This window comes from Populus trichocarpa, chromosome 13 (genome assembly GCF_000002775.5).
Source record: "Populus trichocarpa isolate Nisqually-1 chromosome 13, P.trichocarpa_v4.1, whole genome shotgun sequence".
Lineage (NCBI taxonomy): Eukaryota > Viridiplantae > Streptophyta > Magnoliopsida > Malpighiales > Salicaceae > Populus > Populus trichocarpa.
Window position 1 is genome coordinate 14,132,697 of NC_037297.2, and position 19,942 is coordinate 14,152,638.

A 19,942-nucleotide genomic window follows, 5' to 3' on the forward strand; every position below is an offset into this window, starting at 1 on the left:
CAGCCTTTCATTGTAAAGGAACAGGTAGATCATCTGGAGTAGGCATCGTTTCCCATGTTGAAGGAGGCTTCTCTCGCTATAAAATCATCAAGATTCCAGCTTTGGAATCTATTATCGAGGCTTATCCAGAGTGAAATATCAATTTGTTATTGTCATTATAATATCTTAAATAAGTAAACTACGCCTGCGATGCAGCAATCAATAATAATATTAGGCATAATAATCCGACCCATGTAACGCCTTTCCCTAAACTGTATTCATAGATTCTTAAAGCTTTATAATATATTATTGATTATGATGGTCGCTTGTGGTTGTAATCTATAGAAACTAGATGATTATATATATGTTTTATAGTAAAGCAAGTATTTTTGGATTAGTCTTTACGTACGTAACTGAGACTCGATCCACCACTCACAGAAATAGGTCAGCGCCCGATCACCCCTGGCCTAGGAACGATTCCAAGAACCAGACTCTTTGAATCTAGTAACAATCAATATGCAATATTACACGAAGAAAAATAACATTTTCGATGGTGAGAATTGAACTTCGAACTCAATGAGTTCGAAGCACATTCTCCTATATTGCTCCACAACAATCTTTGATGGTAGAAAATAATATAATGATAACAATGGTAATGGATTTAGTGATGTTTGCACACTCCACAGGTGGGAAGGAAAGAGCTCATCAAGAATGGAAGAAATTATTAGAGGAAAGAGGTTTTTCCTCGTGATGAGGTCCTATTTTTTCCCTTGGGCTTGAAGGTTGGGCACGAGTTTGTGGTAAAGTCATTAATATTCTAGTTCTAACAATTTAACCCAGCCTTTCATTGTAAAGGAACAGGTAGATCATCTGGAGTAGGCATCGTTTCCCATGTTGAAGGAGGCTTCTCTCGCTATAAAATCATCAAGATTCCAGCTTTGGAATCTATTATCGAGGCTTATCCAGAGTGAAATATCAATTTGTTATTGTCATTATAATATCTTAAATAAGTAAACTACGCCTGCGATGCAGCAGTCAATAATAATATTAGGCATAATAATCCGACCCATGTAACGCCTTTCCCTAAACTGTATTCATAGATTCTTAAAGCTTTATAATATATTATTGATTATGATGGTCGCTTGTGGTTGTAATCTATAGAAACTAGATGATTATATATATGTTTTATAGTAAAGCAAGTATTTTTGGATTAGTCTTTACGTACGTAACTGAGACTCGATCCACCACTCACAGAAATAGGTCAGCGCCCGATCACCCCTGGCCTAGGAACGATTCCAAGAACCAGACTCTTTGAATCTAGTAACAATCAATATGCAATATTACACGAAGAAAAAGAACATTTTCGATGGTGAGAATTGAACTTCGAACTTAATGAGTTCGAAGCACATTCTCCTATATTGCTCCACAACAATCTTTGATGGTAGAAAATAATATAATGATAACAATGGTAATGGATTTAGTGATGTTTGCACACTCCACAGGTGCGAAGGAGAGAGCTCATCAAGAATGGAAGAAATTATTAGAGGAAAGAGGTTTCCCTGGTGATGAGGTCCTGTATTTTCCCTTGGGCTTGAAGGTTGGGCCCGAGTTTGTGGTAAAGTCATTAATATTCTAGTTCTGACAATTTAACCCAGCCTTTCATTGTAAAGGAACAGGTAGATCATCATTGTTAACTGCAAAAGGCTCCATTTTATCTATATTAAGGATTCTTTGATGATTAAATTAGAATCGGTTCAGGGAAAGATCAATTATCTCTTTAAGAAAAGGTTTTTTCTTTAACAAATAATTGTCATTGTTAAAGAAAAGAGAAAAAAAAAAATTAAACCTTACACGATCATCTCTTTTTCCTCCTTTCATAGCCCCCCGAATGTTTTTCTTCCTTGTAGGGAAAAGGTTGGCTTGTCCATAAAATATCCATGTCCCATCATGATAAAATAACTTTGTCCTATAATGATAAAATATCTCTAATCCATTAGCATAAAATATCTTTAATCGACGTTCCAATCAAGATAAAATATCTATGACCTACAGTCCTATCAGGATAAAATATCTTTGTTCCATCAAAGGGCCTCTAGGCTCAACACTTGGTTGAACCTAGGGACGATGGGTTTGGCAACTCGCCAAACTGACAGGCATCTGGACTTAGCGCTTGGCTAAGCCCAGGGACAATGGATCATAACCCTTTTATGGTCAGCCATTTGGAGAGCAGTTTCAAACAAATGAAAAAAAGCAATAAATGATGATCTATCAGTAGCCCCTTAAATCTTTGGATATTATACGCAAAGATCTTCAAAAGTCTTTGCACGTAGCAGGTGAGAACCTTTTTATCTTTCCCATAAGATCTTTATGCATCCCTCCTAGCATCTTTGGGATCCTCAAGTCTAGGTGTATTCTTTCTATGGGTAAGAGGTTCACCTTGGGGAACGAAACGACGACTAGTACTCAATGTAGCACTCATGTAGCCTTCTCGAGGACTAGCACTCAATGTAGCACTTATGTAGCCATCTCGAGATATGTGATGACACAAAAAAATGTTTCATCCAACAGTAAGGGTGTAGCGCAAAAAAAATCTTTTATTTATAACCTTAGTTGTTTTTACTTTTGCCTTTACTTTTACTTCGTCTCATCAGAAAAAAAAGAGAAAAAAAACAAAACTCGCGGAAAAGACCTCAAGTTATGTCTTCCTTGACCCAGACAAACTTGTATGAATCATCCTAAAAAAAATTTAAATGATCTTTCATTTTCAACCAGAATTAATGGAGCCTAGAAACACCAGACCTATTTTAAGAAAAAGAAGTGCTCCAGCTCTTGACAAAGAGTTTAGGTTTCAGCCAGAACATGAAAAGAGCAATAATGGAAATGGGTCCCTCATATTAGGCCTAGTTGAGAATAATTAGGAGGCTTGACCTTTGGTTTAGCCAATCCTTTTCTATTTATATGTGTTGGGCAATATACAATAGTTAAGATAGAGAATACAATACTAGAGTAGTGCCTATAATATTTTCTATATAGTATACATTCTATAATATGCCCCCTCAAGTTGAGGGTGGAGGATCGACCCGAAGCTTGAAACAAAAAGCAATAAACGAAGCAGTAGGAAGTGGCTTAGTAAAGACATTTGCAAGTTGATCCTAAGAGGAAATAAAATGAATATGAATCTCCTTCTTCACAACTCTATCTCGGACAAAATGATAATCAATCTCAACATGTTTTGTGCGAGCATGAAAAATAGGATTCGCAGATAAATAAGTGGCACCAAAATGTTAGGAGCAGAAACAAATGGAATCTAAAGATTTGTTAATAAATACTAAAGCTAGATAACCTCAGCAGTGTCATCTACTAAGGTTTTGGACTCAACTTCAATAGAGTAGCGAGCAATTGTATGTTGCTTACCTGTTTTGCACGAAATCGACGTCTTATCAAAAAACACAAGATAATCACTCGTAGATTTTCTATCATCAATACTATTTGTCCCATCTGCATCTGTAAAGCCATGTAATGCAAAGGAAGAACTACAAGTAATATGTAGGTCATGTGTTGTCGTACCCTTAAGATAACGCATAATGCGTTTAACGGCAGCCCAAAGAGAATCTGTAAGAGCATGCATAAACTGACAGACTCTATTAACAACAAAGTAAATATCTGGTCTCGTTAAAGTGAGATATTAAAGAGCACCCATAGTTTGACGAAGGCATGTAGAATCAGAAAATAAAGGATCTGGTTGTATGATAACTTTGGATGTAGAGATAGAAGTATCAACAGGTTTGCAAGATATCATACCAGCCCGAGTGAGGATGTCAAGTGTATATTTATGCAATCGTAGCATAAGACCCATACTAGTAGACTGAACATCAATACCCAAAAAATAATGAATAGTACCCAAGTCACGAAGCTTAAATTCTAAGCTCAGCAACTGTATGAGGCGCTTAAACAGAAGAGAGTTGCTACCCGTAAGCAAAATATCATCAACATAGACTAGAAGATAACAAATACCGATACCAACAGAGAAGATAAATAATGAGGTATCCACCTTAGAGACACGAAAACCAATTGATAGCAAAAAATCATTCAGACGAGTGTACCAAGCCCATAGAGCCTGTTTTAAACCATATCGAGACTAATGCAATCTACATACATGAGAGTGGAGAGCAGAATCAACAAAACCTGTAGGTTGTTTCATGTAGACTTCTTCATCAAGAACGCTATTGAGAAAAGCATTATGGATATCAAGCTGATGAATTTGCCAATCACACGAAACCGCAATGAAGAAGACTAATATGACGGTCGCCTACTTGATAACAAGACTAAAGGTTTCAAAGTAATCAATACCTTCTTGCTGAGTGAAACCTTTAGCAACTAGGCGCGCCTTGTACCTCTCTATGCTGCTATCAACTCTGTGTTTAATCTTGTACACCCACCGATTACCAACAACATTCATCAAAGGGTGAAACGACACCAAGGTCCAAGTTTTATTAGCACGTGAGGCCTGAATTTCCTCGCATATAGCACTATGCCACACCTCATACCTATTAACATCATTAAAAAAAATCAGTTCATGAGTAGGAGGAGATATTGCCCGATTGATGGAAGCAGCAGAGGCGGTAGTTGTTGTGGACAGTGATGTCTTTGGTTGCCTAGGACAGAGGACCATGTGACGTTAACGAGTAGTTGGTCGTGGAGGAGACGAGCTTGTACCTGGAAGTTGCTGGAGAGGATACACGGAGAGATCTACACAAAGCTGTAGGCCGGCTGGAGAGTCTGTGGAGGGCCTGGTCGGCACAGCAGACACCGGCGAACCTGCTACAGAACTGGTCTGTTCTGCAGCGGCAGACCTGGAAACATGAACATCTGTTGATTGAGAACATTTCCTGCATAATGATCATTGGAAAAACAAGCATATGGTGACAGTATAGAAAGGCTGGGCGGCAAGGAAGTGGTTGCAGAATTTGTGGGCAAGTGGGGGAGTCTGTTGGGGTGCGGCTGATGGCAAGACATGGGTGCTGGTTTGGCAAGATTGTGAAGTAGTAGGCTGAAAAAATTAGGGAGGATTCAAGGGCGGGAGGTGTGTAGGTTGTGTGGAGGGTATTGGTGTATGTGTTATCTGTTCAGAATTCGCAAAAGAAAAGACATCTTCATGAAAACGAACATAACAGGAGACATAAATACGTTGAGATGCTAAATCAAGACAGTGATAACCAAGATGAGATGAGCTATACCCTAAGAACACACATGGAGAGGAACGAAAATCCAATTTGTGAGCATGATAAGGATGCAAAAGGGGAAAACAAAGACACCCAAAAGTATGTAGAAAATTAAAATCAAGAGTGCGACGAAACAGGCACTCAAACGAAGATTTATTTTGGAGAACAAGAGTAGGCATGCGATTAATAAGATACACCGATGATTCAAAAGCATAGTTCCAAAATTGTAATGGTGCACTACATTGGCCTAAAAGAGTGAGGTCAGTTTCGACAATATGCCGATGACAACGCTCAACGGTGCCATTTTGTTCATGAGTACGAAGACAGATTAACCGGTGATGAATACCAATGGTCTGAAATAATTGATTTAACTTACGATATTCACCACCCCAATCAGTTTGAACAGATTTAATCTTACATGAAAACTGACGCTCAACAAGTGTTTGAAAATGATGAAAGATGGAAAACACGTCAGATTTGGAAACAAGAGGGCAATACCATAAATGTTTGGTATGCGCATAGATAAATATAACAAAGTAATGGAAGACATCAGAAGAACAAATAGGGGCATAACCCCAGACATCACTAAATATTAAATCAAGTGGGGTAGTAGTTTTGTAACCCGTAGGTCACAACGACAAACACGACGACTTGCCTAATGGATAAGCTTGACAATGAGCAAGAAAACATCTAGAAGTACATGCTATTTTATTGTTGGAAACTAACAAATTTAAAATGCGAGGGGATGGATGACCCAAACAACGATGCCACAGATCGACAGTCGCAGAGAGGCAAAGAGACCAAAAAGCTTGAGGAATTGGCATGACAGAAGACTCGGATAGGACATAGAGACCATCATTACTCTGACCGGAAAGGAGAAACTTCCTTGGTGATGAGATCCTTGACACAAAACACACGAGCTTTTTTTCTTCTTCTTTTCTCTTTTCTCCCCTAAAATATACATGTTGGTCCTTTTGTAAATTTTTCATAAATCATAAAAAAACAATAATTTCTTGTTCTTCCCGCATCCCAATCCCGATATGGAAGGATGATCACCGTAACATACTCACGTACTGCACAAACATTATCATATAGTTTATTGAGATTTGCTAGAGATGCTGAATTCAAGGAAGTTAGTTAGCAACTTCTCAACATCTAACATTAATTTTCTAAATAAATTTGATACCTACCGGCAACAAATAGTCTGTAAGTGTAAATTTTAGGCAGCCTAATTCAGCTCCTAATCTTCAATTAACCTCACAGTTGATATTATTACAAACCTAAACAAACTTTATATACATATCGAACGTTGAAAATTAATTACCTAGTTAATTTTCTATATAAACTTGATTCCGTCAGGTAACAAACAGTATGTACCCAAAAGTTTTTGGCAGCCTAATTCAACTTCTAATAATTAAGTGTGTACCTCATAGTCCATATTATCTAAATCTAAACAAAATAAAAATATATTGGAATACTAATTGAAACTTAATTTGCAAGTGTTCGTGCTACTGATCAGTTCCAACAATCCTAACCTTCCATTTCATCTATCAGTTTTAAAAACAACATGATCTCTATAAAGTTTCATGCGAACTTCATCAAATAGTTTATGGAGATTTGTAAGAGATGCCAAATTTAAGGAAGATAGGTAGCATTAATATACCGAAGTAGTGCATGTAAATTTGATACTGTTAGGCAACAAATACCGTTAATTAGGCACCAACTTAGCCTTCCTCTAAGACATATTTACATGATGTGAACTTCTCAACATCTAACATTAATTTTCTATATAAATTTCATACCGTTAGGCAACAAATAGCCTGTACTCACAAATTTTAGGCAGCCTAATTCAACTCCTAATATTCAATTAACCTAATAGCTGATTTTATTCTAAAGCTAAAAAACTTAATATACTGGAGTACATGTTGAAAATTAATTGTCCATTTAATTTTCTAAATAAATTGGATACCGCTACGCAACAACTAGCCTATGCCCACAAATTTAAAGCAGCCTAATCCAACTTCTAATCTTTAATTAACCTCAAAGTACAAAATTAATTATCTTCATCTCTCTCTCTGTCCTAACAAGCAATGCATTACGCAAGACTACAATTATACCTATCTATTACAAACATAACCACACACAAAAAAATTGCATTTTACCTGTCGGCCCCGTCTATAAATTATACTATTATCTCACAAAGTTTTGGAGGGTGAACTTAGGCTTGTTGGGGGAAAACAGAAGCTGAGAATGGCATCACAAGAGGCAGAAGCATTTTTCAAAAGCCAATTTGAAATATTCCAACTCTCGCTTGGTTTTGTTGATTCTATGGCTTTAAAGTGTGCGGTGGAGCTTAGACTGCCAGAAATAATAAATTCTCACGGTCGTCCAATCTCTCTGTCCCAAATAGCTTCAGGTTTCAACTCTTCCTTCAATCCTTTTCTTTGCTATTAAATTATTAGCATTACTATGCATATTATTCTACTGTTGAAAACTACAAAGTCATTTTGGTAAATTTAAATAGTATAGGTTTTAAGAGTTCATAAAATATTGGTCAAGTAGTTTTGCATTTAGACGTTTTATTTTGACCATTAAAATGTAGCTCAAGTGAAAATTATTTTTCTCCCTTTTCAAAGAAATGTCAAATCCGAATCTCTCCGTTATAACCCAAATCTTTTATGTTAAATACATAAACGATAAAATTGTGTAATTGCTCCTAAGATTATCCTAGGACTTCATATAAATGTTTCCAAAGTATACTATATATATATAGTTTACTCTCTTTGTACATATGTTTCATAAGATGTTTTGATTTCTTTTTATATATATATAAGAATGAGACGTTAAAGATTGTAGGGATATGATTTTTTTTAACATTGTAGTATTCTTAATTATCCAATTCTTTCTTCAAGTTTTTTTTTTTTTTAAATTATGGATGCTTAATTTTTAACATGATATCAAGGCATATGTCTTGAATTTTAACTAGGTGATTCGCCCAAGTTGTTGTTTGATGCATGGTATAAGTTCTTGATACAACTTCTTAAACTCAAGGAACACGTGAAGAAATATTTTAACATTATATTGTTATCCCTAGCCTCACCAAAGCACAACATATATAGTATTAATTTCGAAAATGAAATATGCTGTATATAAGTTGCAATATACAGATTTTTTTCTTCTATCCTTCATGATTTCAGGTATTAACTCACCTAGCTCGGACATTTCTTATCTTGCTCGTATAATGAGATATTTGGTCAGAAAAGAATTTTTTACTGCACACCCCCCATCAGATGGAGGAGAAACACTCTTTGGGCTGAATCAAAAATCAAGAATGCTAATGCATGACTCTGAACGAAGCCTCGTTTCTATAATAATCATGCAACACAGTTCATGGTTCCTAGCAGCGTGGCATTGCTTGAGCCAATGTATCAAAGAAGGTGGAACCGCTTTCTCGAAGGCTCATGGCTGTGAACTGTGGGATTTTGCGTCTCGAAATCCTGAGGTCAATAGGATTTTCAATGAGGCCATGGCATGCACATCAAATATCACGATGAGGGCAATTTTATCACATTACAAAGATGGTTTCAACAACATTAGATCATTGGTGGATGTTGCTGGTGGTATTGGAGGACATGTAGCAGAGATTGTCAGGGCCTACCCACACATTGAAGGAATAAACTTCGATCTGCCACATGTTGTAGCAACAGCACCAAAATATGAAGGAGTTTCCCATGTTGCAGGAAATATGTTTGAGGCTATTCCTAATGCTGATGCAATTTTCATACAGGTCAGTGCCCTGGTAGAAATTTTATTGGGGCTTAAATTAATATAACGATAGATAATTCATCAAAAAAACAACGATAGATATCCTTTTCTTGAGCATTAATTTTACATATGCTTATATATTCCTTCTTTTTTTGTATTTTTACAGCGGATATTGCATGATTGGACCGATGAATCATGCGTTGAAATTTTGAGAAATTGCAAGAAAGCAATACCTGAAAAAACTGGAAAGCTTATCATAGTTGATATAGTTCTACCAACAGATGATCATTGTGATCAATTTGATGATATAAGAATGGTAATGGATTTAGTGATGTTTGCACTGACCACTGGTGGGAAGGAGAGAACTGAGCAAGAATGGAAGAAATTATTAGAGGAAGGAGGCTTCTCTCGCTATAAAATCATCAAGATCCCAGCTTTGGAATCTATTATCGAGGCTTATCCAGATCCAGAGTGAAATATCAATTTGTTAGTCATAATAATATCTTAAATAAGTAAACTACGCCTGCGATGCAGCAGTCAATAATAATATTAGGCATAATAATCCGACCCATGTAACGCCTTTCCCTAAACTGTATTCATAGATTCTTAAAGCTTTATAATATATTATTGATTATGATGGTCGCTTGTGGTTGTAATCTATAGAAACTAGATGATTATATATATGTTTTATAGTAAAGCAAGTATTTTTGGATTCGTCTTTACGTACGTAACTGAGACTCGATCCACCACTCACAGAAATAGGTCAGCGCCCGATCACCCCTGGCCTAGGAACGATTCCAAGAACCAGACTCTTTGAATCTAGTAACAATCAATATGCAATATTACACGAAGAAAAATAACATTTTCGATGGTGAGAATTGAACTTCGAACTCAATGAGTTCGAAGCACATTCTCCTATATTGCTCCACAACAATCTTTGATGGTAGAAAATAATATAATGATAACAATGGTAATGGATTTAGTGATGTTTGCACACTCCACAGGTGGGAAGGAAAGAGCTCATCAAGAATGGAAGAAATTATTAGAGGAAAGAGGTTTTTCCTCGTGATGAGGTCCTATTTTTTCCCTTGGGCTTGAAGGTTGGGCACGAGTTTGTGGTAAAGTCATTAATATTCTAGTTCTAACAATTTAACCCAGCCTTTCATTGTAAAGGAACAGGTAGATCATCTGGAGTAGGCATCGTTTCCCATGTTGAAGGAGGCTTCTCTCGCTATAAAATCATCAAGATTCCAGCTTTGGAATCTATTATCGAGGCTTATCCAGAGTGAAATATCAATTTGTTATTGTCATTATAATATCTTAAATAAGTAAACTACGCCTGCGATGCAGCAATCAATAATAATATTAGGCATAATAATCCGACCCATGTAACGCCTTTCCCTAAACTGTATTCATAGATTCTTAAAGCTTTATAATATATTATTGATTATGATGGTCGCTTGTGGTTGTAATCTATAGAAACTAGATGATTATATATATGTTTTATAGTAAAGCAAGTATTTTTGGATTAGTCTTTACGTACGTAACTGAGACTCGATCCACCACTCACAGAAATAGGTCAGCGCCCGATCACCCCTGGCCTAGGAACGATTCCAAGAACCAGACTCTTTGAATCTAGTAACAATCAATATGCAATATTACACGAAGAAAAATAACATTTTCGATGGTGAGAATTGAACTTCGAACTCAATGAGTTCGAAGCACATTCTCCTATATTGCTCCACAACAATCTTTGATGGTAGAAAATAATATAATGATAACAATGGTAATGGATTTAGTGATGTTTGCACACTCCACAGGTGGGAAGGAAAGAGCTCATCAAGAATGGAAGAAATTATTAGAGGAAAGAGGTTTTTCCTCGTGATGAGGTCCTATTTTTTCCCTTGGGCTTGAAGGTTGGGCACGAGTTTGTGGTAAAGTCATTAATATTCTAGTTCTAACAATTTAACCCAGCCTTTCATTGTAAAGGAACAGGTAGATCATCTGGAGTAGGCATCGTTTCCCATGTTGAAGGAGGCTTCTCTCGCTATAAAATCATCAAGATTCCAGCTTTGGAATCTATTATCGAGGCTTATCCAGAGTGAAATATCAATTTGTTATTGTCATTATAATATCTTAAATAAGTAAACTACGCCTGCGATGCAGCAGTCAATAATAATATTAGGCATAATAATCCGACCCATGTAACGCCTTTCCCTAAACTGTATTCATAGATTCTTAAAGCTTTATAATATATTATTGATTATGATGGTCGCTTGTGGTTGTAATCTATAGAAACTAGATGATTATATATATGTTTTATAGTAAAGCAAGTATTTTTGGATTAGTCTTTACGTACGTAACTGAGACTCGATCCACCACTCACAGAAATAGGTCAGCGCCCGATCACCCCTGGCCTAGGAACGATTCCAAGAACCAGACTCTTTGAATCTAGTAACAATCAATATGCAATATTACACGAAGAAAAAGAACATTTTCGATGGTGAGAATTGAACTTCGAACTTAATGAGTTCGAAGCACATTCTCCTATATTGCTCCACAACAATCTTTGATGGTAGAAAATAATATAATGATAACAATGGTAATGGATTTAGTGATGTTTGCACACTCCACAGGTGCGAAGGAGAGAGCTCATCAAGAATGGAAGAAATTATTAGAGGAAAGAGGTTTCCCTGGTGATGAGGTCCTGTATTTTCCCTTGGGCTTGAAGGTTGGGCCCGAGTTTGTGGTAAAGTCATTAATATTCTAGTTCTGACAATTTAACCCAGCCTTTCATTGTAAAGGAACAGGTAGATCATCATTGTTAACTGCAAAAGGCTCCATTTTATCTATATTAAGGATTCTTTGATGATTAAATTAGAATCGGTTCAGGGAAAGATCAATTATCTCTTTAAGAAAAGGTTTTTTCTTTAACAAATAATTGTCATTGTTAAAGAAAAGAGAAAAAAAAAAATTAAACCTTACACGATCATCTCTTTTTCCTCCTTTCATAGCCCCCCGAATGTTTTTCTTCCTTGTAGGGAAAAGGTTGGCTTGTCCATAAAATATCCATGTCCCATCATGATAAAATAACTTTGTCCTATAATGATAAAATATCTCTAATCCATTAGCATAAAATATCTTTAATCGACGTTCCAATCAAGATAAAATATCTATGACCTACAGTCCTATCAGGATAAAATATCTTTGTTCCATCAAAGGGCCTCTAGGCTCAACACTTGGTTGAACCTAGGGACGATGGGTTTGGCAACTCGCCAAACTGACAGGCATCTGGACTTAGCGCTTGGCTAAGCCCAGGGACAATGGATCATAACCCTTTTATGGTCAGCCATTTGGAGAGCAGTTTCAAACAAATGAAAAAAAGCAATAAATGATGATCTATCAGTAGCCCCTTAAATCTTTGGATATTATACGCAAAGATCTTCAAAAGTCTTTGCACGTAGCAGGTGAGAACCTTTTTATCTTTCCCATAAGATCTTTATGCATCCCTCCTAGCATCTTTGGGATCCTCAAGTCTAGGTGTATTCTTTCTATGGGTAAGAGGTTCACCTTGGGGAACGAAACGACGACTAGTACTCAATGTAGCACTCATGTAGCCTTCTCGAGGACTAGCACTCAATGTAGCACTTATGTAGCCATCTCGAGATATGTGATGACACAAAAAAATGTTTCATCCAACAGTAAGGGTGTAGCGCAAAAAAAATCTTTTATTTATAACCTTAGTTGTTTTTACTTTTGCCTTTACTTTTACTTCGTCTCATCAGAAAAAAAAGAGAAAAAAAACAAAACTCGCGGAAAAGACCTCAAGTTATGTCTTCCTTGACCCAGACAAACTTGTATGAATCATCCTAAAAAAAATTTAAATGATCTTTCATTTTCAACCAGAATTAATGGAGCCTAGAAACACCAGACCTATTTTAAGAAAAAGAAGTGCTCCAGCTCTTGACAAAGAGTTTAGGTTTCAGCCAGAACATGAAAAGAGCAATAATGGAAATGGGTCCCTCATATTAGGCCTAGTTGAGAATAATTAGGAGGCTTGACCTTTGGTTTAGCCAATCCTTTTCTATTTATATGTGTTGGGCAATATACAATAGTTAAGATAGAGAATACAATACTAGAGTAGTGCCTATAATATTTTCTATATAGTATACATTCTATAATATGCCCCCTCAAGTTGAGGGTGGAGGATCGACCCGAAGCTTGAAACAAAAAGCAATAAACGAAGCAGTAGGAAGTGGCTTAGTAAAGACATTTGCAAGTTGATCCTAAGAGGAAATAAAATGAATATGAATCTCCTTCTTCACAACTCTATCTCGGACAAAATGATAATCAATCTCAACATGTTTTGTGCGAGCATGAAAAATAGGATTCGCAGATAAATAAGTGGCACCAAAATGTTAGGAGCAGAAACAAATGGAATCTAAAGATTTGTTAATAAATACTAAAGCTAGATAACCTCAGCAGTGTCATCTACTAAGGTTTTGGACTCAACTTCAATAGAGTAGCGAGCAATTGTATGTTGCTTACCTGTTTTGCACGAAATCGACGTCTTATCAAAAAACACAAGATAATCACTCGTAGATTTTCTATCATCAATACTATTTGTCCCATCTGCATCTGTAAAGCCATGTAATGCAAAGGAAGAACTACAAGTAATATGTAGGTCATGTGTTGTCGTACCCTTAAGATAACGCATAATGCGTTTAACGGCAGCCCAAAGAGAATCTGTAAGAGCATGCATAAACTGACAGACTCTATTAACAACAAAGTAAATATCTGGTCTCGTTAAAGTGAGATATTAAAGAGCACCCATAGTTTGACGAAGGCATGTAGAATCAGAAAATAAAGGATCTGGTTGTATGATAACTTTGGATGTAGAGATAGAAGTATCAACAGGTTTGCAAGATATCATACCAGCCCGAGTGAGGATGTCAAGTGTATATTTATGCAATCGTAGCATAAGACCCATACTAGTAGACTGAACATCAATACCCAAAAAATAATGAATAGTACCCAAGTCACGAAGCTTAAATTCTAAGCTCAGCAACTGTATGAGGCGCTTAAACAGAAGAGAGTTGCTACCCGTAAGCAAAATATCATCAACATAGACTAGAAGATAACAAATACCGATACCAACAGAGAAGATAAATAATGAGGTATCCACCTTAGAGACACGAAAACCAATTGATAGCAAAAAATCATTCAGACGAGTGTACCAAGCCCATAGAGCCTGTTTTAAACCATATCGAGACTAATGCAATCTACATACATGAGAGTGGAGAGCAGAATCAACAAAACCTGTAGGTTGTTTCATGTAGACTTCTTCATCAAGAACGCTATTGAGAAAAGCATTATGGATATCAAGCTGATGAATTTGCCAATCACACGAAACCGCAATGAAGAAGACTAATATGACGGTCGCCTACTTGATAACAAGACTAAAGGTTTCAAAGTAATCAATACCTTCTTGCTGAGTGAAACCTTTAGCAACTAGGCGCGCCTTGTACCTCTCTATGCTGCTATCAACTCTGTGTTTAATCTTGTACACCCACCGATTACCAACAACATTCATCAAAGGGTGAAACGACACCAAGGTCCAAGTTTTATTAGCACGTGAGGCCTGAATTTCCTCGCATATAGCACTATGCCACACCTCATACCTATTAACATCATTAAAAAAAATCAGTTCATGAGTAGGAGGAGATATTGCCCGATTGATGGAAGCAGCAGAGGCGGTAGTTGTTGTGGACAGTGATGTCTTTGGTTGCCTAGGACAGAGGACCATGTGACGTTAACGAGTAGTTGGTCGTGGAGGAGACGAGCTTGTACCTGGAAGTTGCTGGAGAGGATACACGGAGAGATCTACACAAAGCTGTAGGCCGGCTGGAGAGTCTGTGGAGGGCCTGGTCGGCACAGCAGACACCGGCGAACCTGCTACAGAACTGGTCTGTTCTGCAGCGGCAGACCTGGAAACATGAACATCTGTTGATTGAGAACATTTCCTGCATAATGATCATTGGAAAAACAAGCATATGGTGACAGTATAGAAAGGCTGGGCGGCAAGGAAGTGGTTGCAGAATTTGTGGGCAAGTGGGGGAGTCTGTTGGGGTGCGGCTGATGGCAAGACATGGGTGTTGGTTTGGCAAGATTGTGAAGTAGTAGGCTGAAAAAATTAGGGAGGATTCAAGGGCGGGAGGTGTGTAGGTTGTGTGGAGGGTATTGGTGTATGTGTTATCTGTTCAGAATTCGCAAAAGAAAAGACATCTTCATGAAAACGAACATAACAGGAGACATAAATACGTTGAGATGCTAAATCAAGACAGTGATAACCAAGATGAGATGAGCTATACCCTAAGAACACACATGGAGAGGAACGAAAATCCAATTTGTGAGCATGATAAGGATGCAAAAGGGGAAAACAAAGACACCCAAAAGTATGTAGAAAATTAAAATCAAGAGTGCGACGAAACAGGCACTCAAACGAAGATTTATTTTGGAGAACAAGAGTAGGCATGCGATTAATAAGATACACCGATGATTCAAAAGCATAGTTCCAAAATTGTAATGGTGCACTACATTGGCCTAAAAGAGTGAGGTCAGTTTCGACAATATGCCGATGACAACGCTCAACGGTGCCATTTTGTTCATGAGTACGAAGACAGATTAACCGGTGATGAATACCAATGGTCTGAAATAATTGATTTAACTTACGATATTCACCACCCCAATCAGTTTGAACAGATTTAATCTTACATGAAAACTGACGCTCAACAAGTGTTTGAAAATGATGAAAGATGGAAAACACGTCAGATTTGGAAACAAGAGGGCAATACCATAAATGTTTGGTATGCGCATAGATAAATATAACAAAGTAATGGAAGACATCAGAAGAACAAATAGGGGCATAACCCCAGACATCACTAAATATTAAATCAAGTGGGGTAGTAGTTTTGTAACCCGTAGGTCACAACGACAAACACGACGACTTGCCTAATGGATAAGCTTGACAATGAGCAAGAAAACATCTAGAAGTACATGCTATTTTATTGTTGGAAACTAACAAATTTAAAATGCGAGGGGATGGATGACCCAAACAACGATGCCACAGATCGACAGTCGCAGAGAGGCAAAGAGACCAAAAAGCTTGAGGAATTGGCATGACAGAAGACTCGGATAGGACATAGAGACCATCATTACTCTGACCGGAAAGGAGAAACTTCCTTGGTGATGAGATCCTTGACACAAAACACACGAGCTTTTTTTCTTCTTCTTTTCTCTTTTCTCCCCTAAAATATACATGTTGGTCCTTTTGTAAATTTTTCATAAATCATAAAAAAACAATAATTTCTTGTTCTTCCCGCATCCCAATCCCGATATGGAAGGATGATCACCGTAACATACTCACGTACTGCACAAACATTATCATATAGTTTATTGAGATTTGCTAGAGATGCTGAATTCAAGGAAGTTAGTTAGCAACTTCTCAACATCTAACATTAATTTTCTAAATAAATTTGATACCTACCGGCAACAAATAGTCTGTAAGTGTAAATTTTAGGCAGCCTAATTCAGCTCCTAATCTTCAATTAACCTCACAGTTGATATTATTACAAACCTAAACAAACTTTATATACATATCGAACGTTGAAAATTAATTACCTAGTTAATTTTCTATATAAACTTGATTCCGTCAGGTAACAAACAGTATGTACCCAAAAGTTTTTGGCAGCCTAATTCAACTTCTAATAATTAAGTGTGTACCTCATAGTCCATATTATCTAAATCTAAACAAAATAAAAATATATTGGAATACTAATTGAAACTTAATTTGCAAGTGTTCGTGCTACTGATCAGTTCCAACAATCCTAACCTTCCATTTCATCTATCAGTTTTAAAAACAACATGATCTCTATAAAGTTTCATGCGAACTTCATCAAATAGTTTATGGAGATTTGTAAGAGATGCCAAATTTAAGGAAGATAGGTAGCATTAATATACCGAAGTAGTGCATGTAAATTTGATACTGTTAGGCAACAAATACCGTTAATTAGGCACCAACTTAGCCTTCCTCTAAGACATATTTACATGATGTGAACTTCTCAACATCTAACATTAATTTTCTATATAAATTTCATACCGTTAGGCAACAAATAGCCTGTACTCACAAATTTTAGGCAGCCTAATTCAACTCCTAATATTCAATTAACCTAATAGCTGATTTTATTCTAAAGCTAAAAAACTTAATATACTGGAGTACATGTTGAAAATTAATTGTCCATTTAATTTTCTAAATAAATTGGATACCGCTACGCAACAACTAGCCTATGCCCACAAATTTAAAGCAGCCTAATCCAACTTCTAATCTTTAATTAACCTCAAAGTACAAAATTAATTATCTTCATCTCTCTCTCTGTCCTAACAAGCAATGCATTACGCAAGACTACAATTATACCTATCTATTACAAACATAACCACACACAAAAAAATTGCATTTTACCTGTCGGCCCCGTCTATAAATTATACTATTATCTCACAAAGTTTTGGAGGGTGAACTTAGGCTTGTTGGGGGAAAACAGAAGCTGAGAATGGCATCACAAGAGGCAGAAGCATTTTTCAAAAGCCAATTTGAAATATTCCAACTCTCGCTTGGTTTTGTTGATTCTATGGCTTTAAAGTGTGCGGTGGAGCTTAGACTGCCAGAAATAATAAATTCTCACGGTCGTCCAATCTCTCTGTCCCAAATAGCTTCAGGTTTCAACTCTTCCTTCAATCCTTTTCTTTGCTATTAAATTATTAGCATTACTATGCATATTATTCTACTGTTGAAAACTACAAAGTCATTTTGGTAAATTTAAATAGTATAGGTTTTAAGAGTTCATAAAATATTGGTCAAGTAGTTTTGCATTTAGACGTTTTATTTTGACCATTAAAATGTAGCTCAAGTGAAAATTATTTTTCTCCCTTTTCAAAGAAATGTCAAATCCGAATCTCTCCGTTATAACCCAAATCTTTTATGTTAAATACATAAACGATAAAATTGTGTAATTGCTCCTAAGATTATCCTAGGACTTCATATAAATGTTTCCAAAGTATACTATATATATATAGTTTACTCTCTTTGTACATATGTTTCATAAGATGTTTTGATTTCTTTTTATATATATATAAGAATGAGACGTTAAAGATTGTAGGGATATGATTTTTTTTAACATTGTAGTATTCTTAATTATCCAATTCTTTCTTCAAGTTTTTTTTTTTTTTAAATTATGGATGCTTAATTTTTAACATGATATCAAGGCATATGTCTTGAATTTTAACTAGGTGATTCGCCCAAGTTGTTGTTTGATGCATGGTATAAGTTCTTGATACAACTTCTTAAACTCAAGGAACACGTGAAGAAATATTTTAACATTATATTGTTATCCCTAGCCTCACCAAAGCACAACATATATAGTATTAATTTCGAAAATGAAATATGCTGTATATAAGTTGCAATATACAGATTTTTTTCTTCTATCCTTCATGATTTCAGGTATTAACTCACCTAGCTCGGACATTTCTTATCTTGCTCGTATAATGAGATATTTGGTCAGAAAAGAATTTTTTACTGCACACCCCCCATCAGATGGAGGAGAAACACTCTTTGGGCTGAATCAAAAATCAAGAATGCTAATGCATGACTCTGAACGAAGCCTCGTTTCTATAATAATCATGCAACACAGTTCATGGTTCCTAGCAGCGTGGCATTGCTTGAGCCAATGTATCAAAGAAGGTGGAACCGCTTTCTCGAAGGCTCATGGCTGTGAACTGTGGGATTTTGCGTCTCGAAATCCTGAGGTCAATAGGATTTTCAATGAGGCCATGGCATGCACATCAAATATCACGATGAGGGCAATTTTATCACATTACAAAGATGGTTTCAACAACATTAGATCATTGGTGGATGTTGCTGGTGGTATTGGAGGACATGTAGCAGAGATTGTCAGGGCCTACCCACACATTGAAGGAATAAACTTCGATCTGCCACATGTTGTAGCAACAGCACCAAAATATGAAGGAGTTTCCCATGTTGCAGGAAATATGTTTGAGGCTATTCCTAATGCTGATGCAATTTTCATACAGGTCAGTGCCCTGGTAGAAATTTTATTGGGGCTTAAATTAATATAACGATAGATAATTCATCAAAAAAACAACGATAGATATCCTTTTCTTGAGCATTAATTTTACATATGCTTATATATTCCTTCTTTTTTTGTATTTTTACAGCGGATATTGCATGATTGGACCGATGAATCATGCGTTGAAATTTTGAGAAATTGCAAGAAAGCAATACCTGAAAAAACTGGAAAGCTTATCATAGTTGATATAGTTCTACCAACAGATGATCATTGTGATCAATTTGATGATATAAGAATGGTAATGGATTTAGTGATGTTTGCACTGACCACTGGTGGGAAGGAGAGAACTGAGCAAGAATGGAAGAAATTATTAGAGGAAGGAGGCTTCTCTCGCTATAAAATCATCAAGATTCCAGCTTTGGAATCTATTATCGAGGCTTATCCAGATCCAGAGTGAAATATCAATTTGTTAGTCATAATAATATCTTAAATAAGTAAACTACGCCTGCGATGCAGCAGTCAATAATAATATTAGGCATAATAATCCGACCCATATTGTAACGCCTTTCCCTAAACTGTATTCATAGATTCTTAAAACTTTATAATATATTATTGATTATGATGGTCGCTTGTGGTTGTAATCTATAGAAACTAGATGATTATATATATGTTTTATAGTAAAGCAAGTATTTTTGGATTAGTCTTTACGTAACTGAGACTCGATCCACCACTCACAGAAATAGGTCAGCGCCCGATCACCCCTGGCCTAGGAACGATTCCAAGAACCAGACTCTTTGAATCTAGTAACAATCAATATGCAATATTACATGAAGAAAA

The 19,942-nt window shown here is 36.4% G+C and overlaps 3 protein-coding genes across 18 annotated transcripts in view; 1 reads left to right on the forward strand and 2 right to left on the reverse strand.

The window, feature by feature from the left end:
• LOC7497384 (xanthohumol 4-O-methyltransferase) overlaps positions 1-19,732 on the forward strand; it is a 31,551-nt gene extending 11,819 nt beyond the window's left edge. For 5 of the 15 annotated variants that reach the window (XR_008057078.1, XR_008057081.1, XR_008057080.1 and 2 more), the window contains 2 exons: positions 883-1,532; positions 11,004-11,240. Coding sequence is in view for 8 of the 15 variants with exons in the window: in XM_052446392.1 (XP_052302352.1) it covers positions 7,452-7,617; positions 18,520-19,109; positions 19,254-19,562 (1,065 nt within the window). In the remaining 7 variants the exon portion in view is untranslated. Of the gene's footprint in view, positions 1-882; positions 1,533-7,343; positions 7,618-8,398; positions 8,989-9,132; positions 9,609-11,003; positions 11,241-17,482; positions 17,739-18,519; positions 19,110-19,253 lie in introns of those variants that run through there. The other 10 variants (XM_002319328.4, XM_052446394.1, XM_052446393.1 and 7 more) reach the window with 7 other exon arrangements.
• LOC112323774 (uncharacterized) lies at positions 4,007-6,457 on the reverse strand. Its single transcript, XM_024583105.2, has 3 exons — positions 5,928-6,457; positions 4,696-4,832; positions 4,007-4,526 (listed from the first exon to the last, which is right to left on the reverse strand). The coding sequence occupies exons 1-3, from the start codon at positions 6,188-6,190 to the stop codon at positions 4,438-4,440; spliced, it is 489 nt and encodes a 162-aa protein (XP_024438873.1). The 5' UTR covers positions 6,191-6,457; the 3' UTR covers positions 4,007-4,437.
• LOC127904180 (uncharacterized) lies at positions 14,128-16,903 on the reverse strand. 2 transcript variants are annotated; one of them, XM_052446395.1, is made up of 3 exons: positions 16,049-16,492; positions 14,817-14,953; positions 14,128-14,647 (listed from the first exon to the last, which is right to left on the reverse strand). In XM_052446395.1, the coding sequence occupies exons 1-3, from the start codon at positions 16,309-16,311 to the stop codon at positions 14,559-14,561; spliced, it is 489 nt and encodes a 162-aa protein (XP_052302355.1). In that variant the 5' UTR covers positions 16,312-16,492; the 3' UTR covers positions 14,128-14,558. The 2 variants fall into 2 exon arrangements, 1 of the variants encoding a protein (XP_052302355.1); XR_008057083.1 differs by lacking the exon at positions 16,049-16,492 and adding an exon at positions 16,513-16,903 and having other exon boundaries at positions 14,128-14,953.
• Positions 19,733-19,942: the final 210 nt, after the last annotated feature.

Excerpts from the sequence above, each read along its gene's own strand:
- LOC112323774 (XM_024583105.2), bottom strand. The coding sequence starts at position 6,190 with ATGAAAAATTTACAAAAGGACCAACATGTATATTTTAGGGGAGAAAAG. Across the intron at positions 4,833-5,927 it reads TCCCCTCGCATTTTAAATTT|GTCTGCCGCTGCAGAACAGA; the intron begins GTTAGTTTCCAA and ends TCATGTTTCCAG. Across the intron at positions 4,527-4,695 it reads TCCTCTCCAGCAACTTCCAG|GTATGAGGTGTGGCATAGTG; the intron begins GTACAAGCTCGT and ends TGATGTTAATAG.
- LOC127904180 (XM_052446395.1), bottom strand. The coding sequence starts at position 16,311 with ATGAAAAATTTACAAAAGGACCAACATGTATATTTTAGGGGAGAAAAG. Across the intron at positions 14,954-16,048 it reads TCCCCTCGCATTTTAAATTT|GTCTGCCGCTGCAGAACAGA; the intron begins GTTAGTTTCCAA and ends TCATGTTTCCAG. Across the intron at positions 14,648-14,816 it reads TCCTCTCCAGCAACTTCCAG|GTATGAGGTGTGGCATAGTG; the intron begins GTACAAGCTCGT and ends TGATGTTAATAG.